Raw genomic sequence first — 11,720 nt, forward strand, 5'->3', positions numbered from 1 at the left:
AGTAAATAAAAAATAAATCCGATTCAATAAATGTCTGTGGGAAATCGTGCTGGTTGAAACCTTACTTTATCAAAAAGTTAATTTCCAAAAATAAGGTGTTTACACAACGAACTCTCAGTCAAGACTGAATTAATTAGATAACTTATTAAACTATTAATTAGACTGAACCAATAAAATAATGAACTAGTTTTTAAATGAACTATTCGTGACTTTCGAGATAAGTGACTGAAGATTATGAATATGGCTTTTGAAAAAGGGAAAGTACCTAGCGATTTTGGGAATAATCTAATTAAACCCCTCTGTAAGAAAGGTAACAAAAGTGAGTGTGGTAATTAAAGAAGCATTAGCTTGGTTTTTGTAGAAGGCAAATTACTTAGTATGATCTGTAATGATTCTTCTAGACTTGGGAGGTGCTGTAGATAAAGTTTTAAGAGAAGAACAATGTGGTTTTTGGAAGGGGAGGTGATGCGGTGACTAAATTTTCACTCCTGGATTAATAATTGAGAAGTCCGCATATCCGCATTTATATGGATCATTTTGATGGAATTTGCCGTAAGGAGCTGAGCAAAGACACTGAGAGAACACGGAATCGATTGGGGAATCAAAACTCTCATAGACTTAGATTGTGCTGATGATTTAAGCATCCTAAATGAAAATATTAGTAAAATGAATCAATTTATAGAGGTTTTATGAGTTCAGTGTGCAAAAACATATTTTAAAATTACTGTTAAAAAGACTAAGTCGCTAAGACTAGGAATAAGTGAAGGTGAAGAGGTGACGTTGGGTAGTTAGAAGGTCGGTCAAGTGGACAGCTTCACTTACCTAGGTTGTGCTATTATTAAAGACTGTGTGTACAGTGACATGTTAAAAGTAGAATAGGAAAGGTCCAGTGTGTTTTTTCACAGTTGATAAAAGGTTTGGAAGAATAGGAAGATAAATCTGCGAACCAAGATTGGAATGCTACGGTGATGACAATGGTCAATTCCAGTTCTGAAGCGTGGGTGCTTCAAAAAAAAAACGGAGGAGGATTTGCTAGTGGTTTTCTAGAGAAATTGCCTACGGATTGTTTTGGGTATCCGACTGACTGGCCATATCTCAAACAGTAAGCTGTATGAAATATGTGATCCAATCCCACTTTTTAGAATTATAATGAGAGAAAGGTTGAGATGACTAGGACACGTTCTGCTGACTAAGGATTGCAGTATGCCAAAGATCGTCCTTGTCGGCCAATCGTCTTGGGCCTAACGAAAAGTAGGTCATCCACGAGTGGGATGGGAGGATGTTGTAAGGAAAATCGGGAACTTGTTGGGAGTTCGTAAAGAGGGAGGCTTTGAATGGATTGGGATGGGGGAAGAGCGTACGCAGCTTGGTTGAACGCAGAAGGTTTGGTGCTGCAGTAAGTTGCTAGTAGTAGTACGAGTAAAAATAGTACTTTTTTGCAGTTTTTAAATTCTACAATTTTCAGTTTCTAGTCGATGGGTAAGGATTAAAAATATATATATATATATATATTAAAAAAAGAAAAGGGCGTTCGATAAAGAATTAAAAAAAAGTAAAGATGGTTTTTATTGTTTACTAAAAAATTGCCTTCAGAAAACGAAATTAGAAAACATAAGCAAAATACCGCATTTGCCCGATGTTTTTTAATTGCTCAATTTTGGGTTCCTAGTGAATAAAGGTAGCCCTTTTCATAGCCGAAAATGCGTCGCTTATTACTAATCAAACAAATAAGACGTAAAATCCTGACTAGATATCTTTTGACGTACTCCCACAAGTGCTGAGTTTGGTAGCACAATGATTTTTGAAGTTTATTATTTTTAACTATCGTAAATTGCCATTTATTCTAAGAGTCTTGGATGGTGGAGGATTTTTCAGGGTTGAAAGTCAAGGCAGTTGCTAATCTACTATTTCTCAGTTACCTATACTACTCTTCTTTTCTAGGTGCTGAAGAACTGGAATACTGGTCTAAAATACTTTCAGGCAGGGAAGCGAAACTTTCGGCATCAAAAGAAGTGAATAAAGTAAAGGTAAAGAAGAAAAAGAAAAAGGCTCAGCATATCCGGTTTGATGATGATGAAAATGCAAAATTGGAGATAGGTACACCAGACGTGTTTTGATAAGTCGTGTTGCAAAAATGCAGTGACGTGCATTATTTTCTTAGTTGTGTGATATTTATCTTCTATTTTCTTGTAAGATTACATTTATACTTCAATGCATAACATGATTATTATAAATGCTTCTGGCATTGCCTATCCTTCGGGTTTACATTATTAACTTAAAATGGGGTATTACAAATAATTCGTTGAAAAAGGATTATGTAGCACTCAATATTTGTGCTGAATTAATTTTTAAAGAACAAATATGCAGCAGGATAGATTGTGTTCAATACAAATAACTTAATAAATTAATTTATTTAAATAACTTAATAAATTTTATGTCGAAAAGAGTCAGTGCGTTGACATTGTATACACCTTTAGGCATTAGCACCCAAGCAGTTGACTGGTCCTTGCTCATGATAATATTTACCCAAAAAAATGAATAAAACAAATGTTACTGCTTAGTAACTACATACTTTTTTAGAAAACAGTTTAACTAATTCCGTTTTAAAATTTTATTCTAGTGTACCACTCCCCAAATTTTGTTTGGAACGTTTCCTCCCTGGACGTCAATAGAAACGAACTATATGAGTTTACTCCTTGTGATAGGATTTGGAGAAGGTGTTGGGTTATTTTTCGTAGGGAGAAAGGAGACTAAGAAAACATAGCATAGTCTGTAAGTAGTAGTTTTTACCGTTTTAGTATTTTTTTGGAGTACTTAACGATTAGATGAGGAATTTAAAATTAAAATGGAGTAGTCCCTGATGTAAGTGAACTAGGAACAAGAAAAACTTCTACAAATACTTATAAATGCCTGTATATTTGCGCTTTGAAACTCGAAGCTTTTATCGACAGGGAAAGAAGGGGGAAAAACTAACTAAATTAGACTAAGTAAGTATTCCATCTCTGAATTTAAGCGCCATGTACCCCTGGGGTGCCATCTGAGAATTTGAGCGCCATATGCCTCGGGGTTCCTCTGTGTACTTAAGGACCATGTACTCCCACCATTCCTACGACTATTTGGAGTTGCTAGTCCTTCGTATCCAGCTAAAAACTTTTAGAAGAATCTTAACATTTTCTGGGAACATTATATGCCTATTTTTTGGGTGAAACCCTTCAATGAATACAAGCGCAGCCCTATAGCTTTGTCACAATTTGTGTGCGATTCGAAAATTCCTGGAAAGGCATGCCAGTTTTTTTCCATCATTCCAAGAATGTTCAAACCAGTTTCTGAGACTCCCGCGACTTTCAAAAGTGGAAGCAGTTTACCATTGATTTTATGAAATTTATGTTAGAAGTAGGAATCAAACGTGAGACCCATGGTTTCCAATGGTAAAAGAATGACACATTACTCGACTGAGCCAACAAGTCGTTGATGATCTTATTTTCTTAGAAATACATTCTAAGGATATATTCCCCTCACATTCCCATACAGGAACCCATGTGACCCTCATGGGCTCCGAGTCCCCAATCTAGGGCTCCATGTCCTGCTCCAGGGCCCCTATGATCCCCCTTCCCAACCATGATTTTCAACTTTTTTCAAGCACTTTTGCATTGGACAAACTCGGCTACTTGGTCAATTCCAAATCTTTTAATTCTTGACTGAGCATTAAAAATTAATTAAGAAGCACTTTTGCATAGAACAAACTTAGCCAATTGGTAAATTCCAAGTCTTTTGATTGGTGTATGAGTGTAAAAAAATTTTAAAAAAAAGGCATTTTGCTTAGAACAAACTCATCTACTTGGTATATTCCTAATCTTTTAATGGTTGACTGAGTATCAAAAATTACAAAAAAAAAAACACTTTTGCATAGAACAAACTTGGCTACTTGGTAAATTCCAAATCTTTTAATTGGCGACTGAGTATCAAAAATTAATAAAAAAAAGCCCTTTTGCATAGAACAAACTCAGCTTCTGGGTAAGTTCCAAGTCTTTTAATTGGTGACTGAGCATCAAAAACTAATAAAAAGGCACTTCTACATAGAACAGACTCAGCTACTTGGCAAAGTCCAAGTCTTTTAATTGGTGACTCAGTATCAAAAAGTAATAAAAAAGTTTTTTTGCATTGGACAAACTCAGTTTCTTGGTAGATTTCAAGTCTTTTAATTGGAGAATGAGCAACCAAAATTAATAAAAAAAAGAATTTTTATATAGAACAAACTCATCTACTTTGGTAAATTCTTTTAATTTTTGACTGAGTGTCAAAAATTAATTTAAAAAAGCACTTACAAAACAAACTCAGCTACTTGGTAAATTCTAAGTCTCTAATTGGTGACTGACTATTGGAAATTAATAAAAAAGTACTTTTGCCTAGAACAAACTCAGCTTCTTGGTAAATTCCATGCCTTGTAATTGGTGAGTGTACTATAGAGTTGGCCTATTCTTACCCGATATTATAATTAATATGATAAATATTTCCTCCTCAGAACGTACAAAAAGAGGTAAAACGCTGAGCTATGGTAGAAATTTATTTCGAGTTATAACAAAACAATTCTATCGTCCTTCTCTGAATCCACCTCTGCTAAAACCACCGCGGCCACCACCACCTCTTCCACCAAACCCAACACCACCTTTTCCACTAAATCTGCCACCTCCTCTTCGACCAATTCCACGTCTACCTCCTCTTCCTCCAGGACCATCTCTCCCGTGTCCATGTTTTGTTAATTTTTTTGGTGATATTGTCTGCCAATAACCTTTTTATTTTGCTTACGATTTCACTGTCTATTACCACATTATTTTTACAAATACTAATACCCAGAAGATGGCAAGAGGGTTTATAAACGGCTAACGTGTTACCACAAACACCAGCAAGAAGTTACCCTCGTCATCAACTATCTTTTTTTTGCAGTAGAAGTAGAACTCGCTTTTTCAACTCAAGGTAACCCCTCATAAAATTCCAGGACAAGTGGCTTGATATGATTATCCTTAGCAGAAAACGAAACAAAATAAAAAATAAACGTGCTCAATACAAAGAAAGCAAACGAAAATGATAATAAAACTGATAGAGATATTATATATACTTATAAAAAAAAAATTCACTTGTGATATTTTGAATAGATGACAGTAGTAGAGATACTAATATAAACCTTCAGATTTGAATCTTGATTAATTCCCACTTCATATTTTTCAAACTTTGGACACTTTGTTTTGTAAAGAATTAATATGCATTTTCTTTTTTAATCTTTTTTCTTTTCATTTATTTTTATTTATTATTTTTTTGTTTCGCTTTTTTTCTTTTAAAATTTATTTTATTCTTTGTTGTTTTTTCTTAATTTTTAAATTTTCTTTTAAACGTATTTTTTTAAGTTTTCATAATTTTTTTTCTGTCTTCACCGTGTCTACGTTAATAGAATCGATCTCAACATGGCTAACGCTGATACAAAAAGTCATCCCCATGATTTTGCTGATACAAGTAATTCCGATATGCCTACGTTAATATATGCGATCAAGTAAAGTTCCAATACCATATCATAAAGTCTATTAGTTCATTTGAATTCAAATAAACTGGTTTACTTAAGTGATTATTCCGCTGATTAAGCTGATTCTACTATTTCTTTTTAATTTAAATACACCAGTTTACTAAGGTGTACAAATTATGTCTTCACCGAAGTATGCAAATTTTGTCCTGGCTGGAGTATGAAAATTATGTCCTGGGTGGACGTAGAGATAAGTTACTACTAACACTGCTATTGTTAAGGTAGGAAATGAGGTTAGTTGCTTCTTTCGTATTAAATCAGGAGTAAATCAATGGATAATTTTGAAGGATTTTGTATTAAGGAGCACTGGAAAGGCAATTGGAGACCACAAAATCAAATGGGGAGGAAAAATTCTCCTGGACTCACATTGTGCTGATGATTTAAGCATCCTAGATGAAAGTGTGAGCAAAATGAATGAACTTTTAAAGGTTGTCGAGTCCATGGTGCTTAAATAGGTTTAAAAATTAATGTTAAGGAGACTAAATCCCCAAGTCTGCGAACCAAAATTAGAATTTCGGAGGCTACACAGTGATCACGGTGGTCAAATATGGCTTTGAAACATGGGTGCTCTAAAAACTGGATGAAGATTTGTTGGATGTTCACCAGAGAAATCGCATTGGGATTGTTTTAGGTACCCGGCTGACTGATCGTATTTTAAATAATAGGCTCCGCAAAAAGTGTTGTTCAATCCCGCTTTCTAGGGCTATAATGAGGGGATGGTTGAGATGGCTAGGCCACGTTTTGCAGATGAAGGATGACAGGTTGCCGAAGATTGTCCTTTTCGGCCAACCTTCAAGAGCAAAACGGAAATAAGGTCGTCTGTGGGGTGGGAGGATGTCATAAAGAAAGATTAAAATGAAATGAGAACTCCCTGGATGGGCGTAAAGAGGGAAGCTTTGAATAGATTGGGAGGGAGGAGGAACGTGTGTAGCTGTGTTGTAAGGCGGCTCGGTGGTGCGGTGCATTGTTAGTGGTATTAATATATATATATATATATATATATATATATATATATATATATATATATATATATATATATATATATATATATATGTAGGTTTACTCCCCCTCCAGCCAGGGTAGCTGCCCCGCCCTCCCTCCCTAGGAACAGCATTTTTCCCAACCCCCTCTGTTTGGGCAGATTTGCATATTCTCACAATGCGAAAGGAGCTGTCACATCGTACTTTAACGTATTGCAAGTTTAATCGAAATAAATTCCCCAAACTAAAGGGAGAAGATGTGGGTTATGATAGAATTTTAATGTATGTGTTTAAGCGTAGCAGTTCTTATGAATTTGTAATCTGCGTAAAAACCTTTTGGTTGTACGTAGAATTTTAGCTACTAGTTGCACGGCTTGCTTTTTACTTAAAGTTTGCTGCTTTGATCTGTCTGATACTTAGCGTTGCTAATCCGGAACTAATGACGTGATCAACCCAAATAACATATTTGTTGCAGTAGTAAGAAGGTTTGACAACAAGGGACGGGACTCACCCACTTTTTCTTCAACCTGTTCCGAACTATTCCACTCTTTTGGCTTTTCAGAATGATTTTGAAGCCGAGGATTAGGCTGTGATTCAGAACTATTTTTAATTGCATGTCTTCGTCTCCGTTCAACCTGATATAAATGAACTATAAGACCCACTAGAACTATACCCAAGAGTCGCCTAATACCTGTGATAATTGTAACATATGCCAGGAGAGCAAAACAAAATGAACAAAATGCAAAAGAATACAAATTTATTGACGCTATACTAGGTTGTTGAGGTAAAAGACCAGGCTGAGCGGAGCTTCCACTTCTCCTTTGTCTCTCAACACTATCTCCTTTACTATCTTTGAATAGTTGACTTTCGCCAGCTTTGTTAGAATTAGTTTTAGGACAAAGATATATATTAAAATTATCAATCTTGTGGACATTACTCAGAGAGCTTTGCAATGTAGAATTGTCTGAAAGAAATCTTCCTAAAAATAAAAGCTTCTGCTCTTCTACACCAGGGTGACTCGGATGTTCCTCCCATATTTTGGTCTTCAGCTCCTTGATGGTCATTGACTCTGGGCACTCAAGGCGAAAGCCATTTGCTTGATACGGTGTAATAATATTCACGTTCATTAGATTTTGTGATTAAGGACGATACCTATTCAAAAATGGCTGTGGTCTCTTTAGCTTCTAATTCAAGTATTGAAATAATATTTAGCTTAATTGTTTTTCTGTTTTTACTCTGAGGGATTAACTTATATGGACGCAGGAGATTATTATGGTATTTTGTAAATCCTTGGAATCAGTTTTTTTTATGTATATGATCAAGTTTGGGAGTTTCGTTAGAAATGATGTAATAAGTTCAGCCCATAGTAACTGAAAATTTTGAAATTTCAGAAAAAAAAGCTGTCAAGTGAAAAGAAAATCTCATTTGAAGTTGATTCAGGAATATTATTGATAAAAATTCATAGTAGAGATTAATTTATGGGAATATGAAGAAAAATAATCTCGAACACCACACAAAGGGGGTCAGATTGAAACAAGTTCGTTACAACATGCTGTTTGAAAAGTTTACTTCCAAAATAACCAGCCTTCATTTCAGAGTTATATTCAAGCATCAATGTTGCATATATTTGAATGAAATAGAATCAAAAGCGAAGACTTTACCCAAAAAATTTTGAGTTATCTCAAAATTGGTCTTCAGCTCTTAGATGGTCATTGACTCTGGGCACTCAAGAACAAAGCCATTTGCTTGATATGGTGTGATAAAATTCACGTTCACTAGATTTTGTGATTGAGCCTAGTCGAAAATGGCTGCGATCTCTCTTCAGCGTCTAATTTGAATATTGAAATAAAGTTTAGTTTAATCATTTTGCTGTTCTTATGCTGAGAGATTAATTTATATGACAGCAAAAAATTAATAAGTTATTTTGTAAATCCTTGAAATGAGTTTTTTTATGTATATGATCTCGTTTGGGAGTTTCGCTATAAATGACGCAATAATTCAACACGTAGTAACTGAAAATTTTGAAACATACGAAAAAAAAATCTCAAGTAAGAAAAAATTCTCATTTGTAGCTGATTCAGGAATATTAATAATACAAGTTCATAGAAGAAATTAATTTATGGGAATATCAAGAGAATAAACCTGGAACCCCACAAAAAGGGTCTCGCATTAGAACTAGTTCGTTACTACGAGTTGTTTGAACAATTTGCTTTCAAAATAACCAGCCTCCGTTTCAGAGTTATATTCAAACATCAAAGTTGTATACATGTAAATGAAATAGAATCAAAAGCAAAGACTTTTAGCCAAAAAAGTCCTTTAAAACGGTAAAATCAAATTGTCAGTCAAAAATTTAAGTATACAATTTTTTTTCTTTTCTGCCTTGGCGTTTTGACAAACCAAAAGGAAATAACTAAAATTATTGCATGATTCAATTATTCACTTTAGATATTCACCTCTCTCCGTTTGGTTGGCTTCCAGTGGTATAAACTGAACTTCAGGAAGTTAACTCTTTTTACGTATATTATTTGTTTGTTTCAATAAATTCGGAAGCCACCTACTTCGGAATATCACATCGGAAATATCTGCACAATGGAAAAACACTGATAATAAGCAATGTTCATTTATATTTACTAGTCTTTCCTGTTGAACTATCATTAACTAAAATGGGTACTGAAGTATATCTGCTTAGTTCACGCATTGTGACACAGCTACAAAATCATTAAACAAAAAATCCCTCTCAGAGAGGAGTATGATTTTAGCAATGTTTATGGTCAGGTAGCATTATAATTACGTTTGTCCATGAAATCAAAATTGCGTACGACTGCAGGATCGATTATATGATCCACCCATAATTTGTCACAGTGAACTTAGTTCAACTATCAAGTGTGAAATTTATGGTTCACGAATCAGGGTAAAGTCTTAAGAAATATCTTTATAACAGACGGAAATCCAGAACCGTTTTTATTCATAAGACATATTGACCAATCAGAGTAAAGATTTAATGAATGAATTTTTTGTTTGAAATTAGAAAAGATGGAATAGTTTTTATCGGTAAGACATGTTTAATGAATAAGAATAACGATTTAAGGAATATTTTTTGGGAAATTAGAAAAGACAGAAACTCGAAATAGATTTTTATGGAAAAGACATGATTGACCAAAGACAGTAAGGGGGATCAGAACAGTTTTTACCAATATGAACCTGCCAAAATATGCGAAGACATAATAGGACAATAGTTGGGAAGAGTTTATTGTTTATGCAAGCCTTAGGAAACTAATTTCTCGTCATTTCAATATTCTGCTTCTGTAAGACTAGTACGATGCTAAAATATGGGAAAAAACACATGTCATCCGAAGTTTTTCGTTCGATAAGTGTGACCATGGCTTTAACTCAGGCATTATCCATATTAGAATGGATCATGGAATCGCAATTTATCAGACATATACGCAGGAATTTGATTCAGCAGTTTATTTATACGCAGGAATTTGATTCAACAGTGGATTTAAACGCAGTTTATACGCAGGAATTTGATTCAGCAGTGGATTTATACACAATTTAAACGCAGGAATTTGATTCAGCAGTGGATTTATACGCAGGAATTTCATTCAGCAGTGGATTTATACGCAATTTATACGCAGGAATTTGATTCAGCAGTGGATTTATACGCATTTATACGCAGGAATTTGATTCAGTAATGGATTTATACGCAATTTATACGCAGGAATTTGATTCAGCAGTGGATAGTAGTATATTGATTGTAACACCACAAACTCACGCATTTAATACGAATTTACGACTTTAATAGTAAAATCTGAAAACAGATATCCATATTTATTGGAAGAACAGCTCTACTCCCACCTCTCTTTCCATTATATGATTTTTCTTCTTACTTATTCTCCTGGTTTGTATCATTTTCAGCAAGAGGTAAAAACAAGAAAAACATCCTTCAACAAGATTTTAAAGAACCAAGTGAAAGGTCCTTTAATGATAAAGATTTTCCATAAAACCAAAGGGATAGTTTGATTCACGGATGGTTTACGATGTGATGAAAAATCGCAAACTAGAATAGTAGATTAGACCTGATAAGTTATTTGGGACGATTTACAACAGTATTCCAAGCTGAAATACTTAAAATAGCAAAAGTAGCTCGAACACTAATCCGAAAAGAAGACCATGTAGAAATAAATATGTTTCTAAAGATTTCTCAACGTAATACCTTAAACTACGTATGCTTTTCCTGGTCATACTGCCTTACTATGACCAACAAATGACGATCATCTGATCAAAATATCTTGACTTTGTAACTGTTTTCGCTATCAAATAAAAGTACTTATACCCATTTATTTGTTTTTCTTAAGCTTAAATATAAATTAAGCTTAAATAAAGCTTAATTAGCTGATAGATAAGCTTACCAGAAAAATGCTTATTCAGGATATTGATGGGTTTTCAGATCAGCAAAATATTATATTCGAATGCTAAAAATCTTTGAATGGTCTAGCATCCAAAGGAAAGTGAATTACTCTAATGTGAACCCCAGGGAGACAGCAGATGGAACAGCCAAGGCTGATAAAATATAGACCATAACCTTTCACCCCCATGTCTCAAAGCTGCATTAAAGCACGTGACGGAGCATTGGAAGAATGGAACAAAGGTTGACATAAAAAGGTGTGAGGCAATGCTACAGCCGTGAAGGTCAGAGCCGACTGAAGTCATTACAGGAACTAGGAATTGTGGGGAGCACCCTTCCCGAATAGGGAGGGCTGTTTACCCTTTAGACAAAACAGAATAGGACTGTGGAATCAAGGGGACAACTGGAAGAAAATGTCCAGCAAGGAATAGATACCGACATGAAAATTCAAAGTATCAAACGTCAAGTAAAAGGAAACATCCTGACACAGAACTTCCAGTTTCATTAGCTTTACTTTCTCTCTACTTTCTTTACTTTTCTCTTTATTTTCTTTGGTATTTTTAACCTCTTCTGCTCATTAATTCAAAAGAAAGTAGAAAGTGGGATTGATCCAGTTTTAGAACCAAAACTAAAATTATCATCAAACTATTCACAGACAAATAGACTACATACAATTCCAGAGCTTTTTTCTGAATTGGTTTTCTTTTTCTTGTCAAACAATAATAATTTCCAATAATTTCCACGAATCTATGAGTTTCAA

General features: G+C 34.5%; 1 protein-coding gene across 1 annotated transcript in view; it reads left to right on the top strand.

Annotated features, from left to right (window-relative positions):
• Nucleotides 1-2,446, top strand: part of LOC136036038 (la-related protein 7-like) — a 38,565-nt gene extending 36,119 nt beyond the window's left edge. The window contains exon 7 of the mRNA XM_065717968.1: nucleotides 1,942-2,446. Within this exon, the coding sequence (XP_065574040.1) occupies nucleotides 1,942-2,117 (176 nt within the window). The 3' untranslated portion in view covers nucleotides 2,118-2,446. The remainder of the gene's footprint in view (nucleotides 1-1,941) is intronic.
• Nucleotides 2,447-11,720: the final 9,274 nt, after the last annotated feature.

Source organism: Artemia franciscana, chromosome 15 (genome assembly GCF_032884065.1).
Source record: "Artemia franciscana chromosome 15, ASM3288406v1, whole genome shotgun sequence".
NCBI lineage: Eukaryota > Metazoa > Arthropoda > Branchiopoda > Anostraca > Artemiidae > Artemia > Artemia franciscana.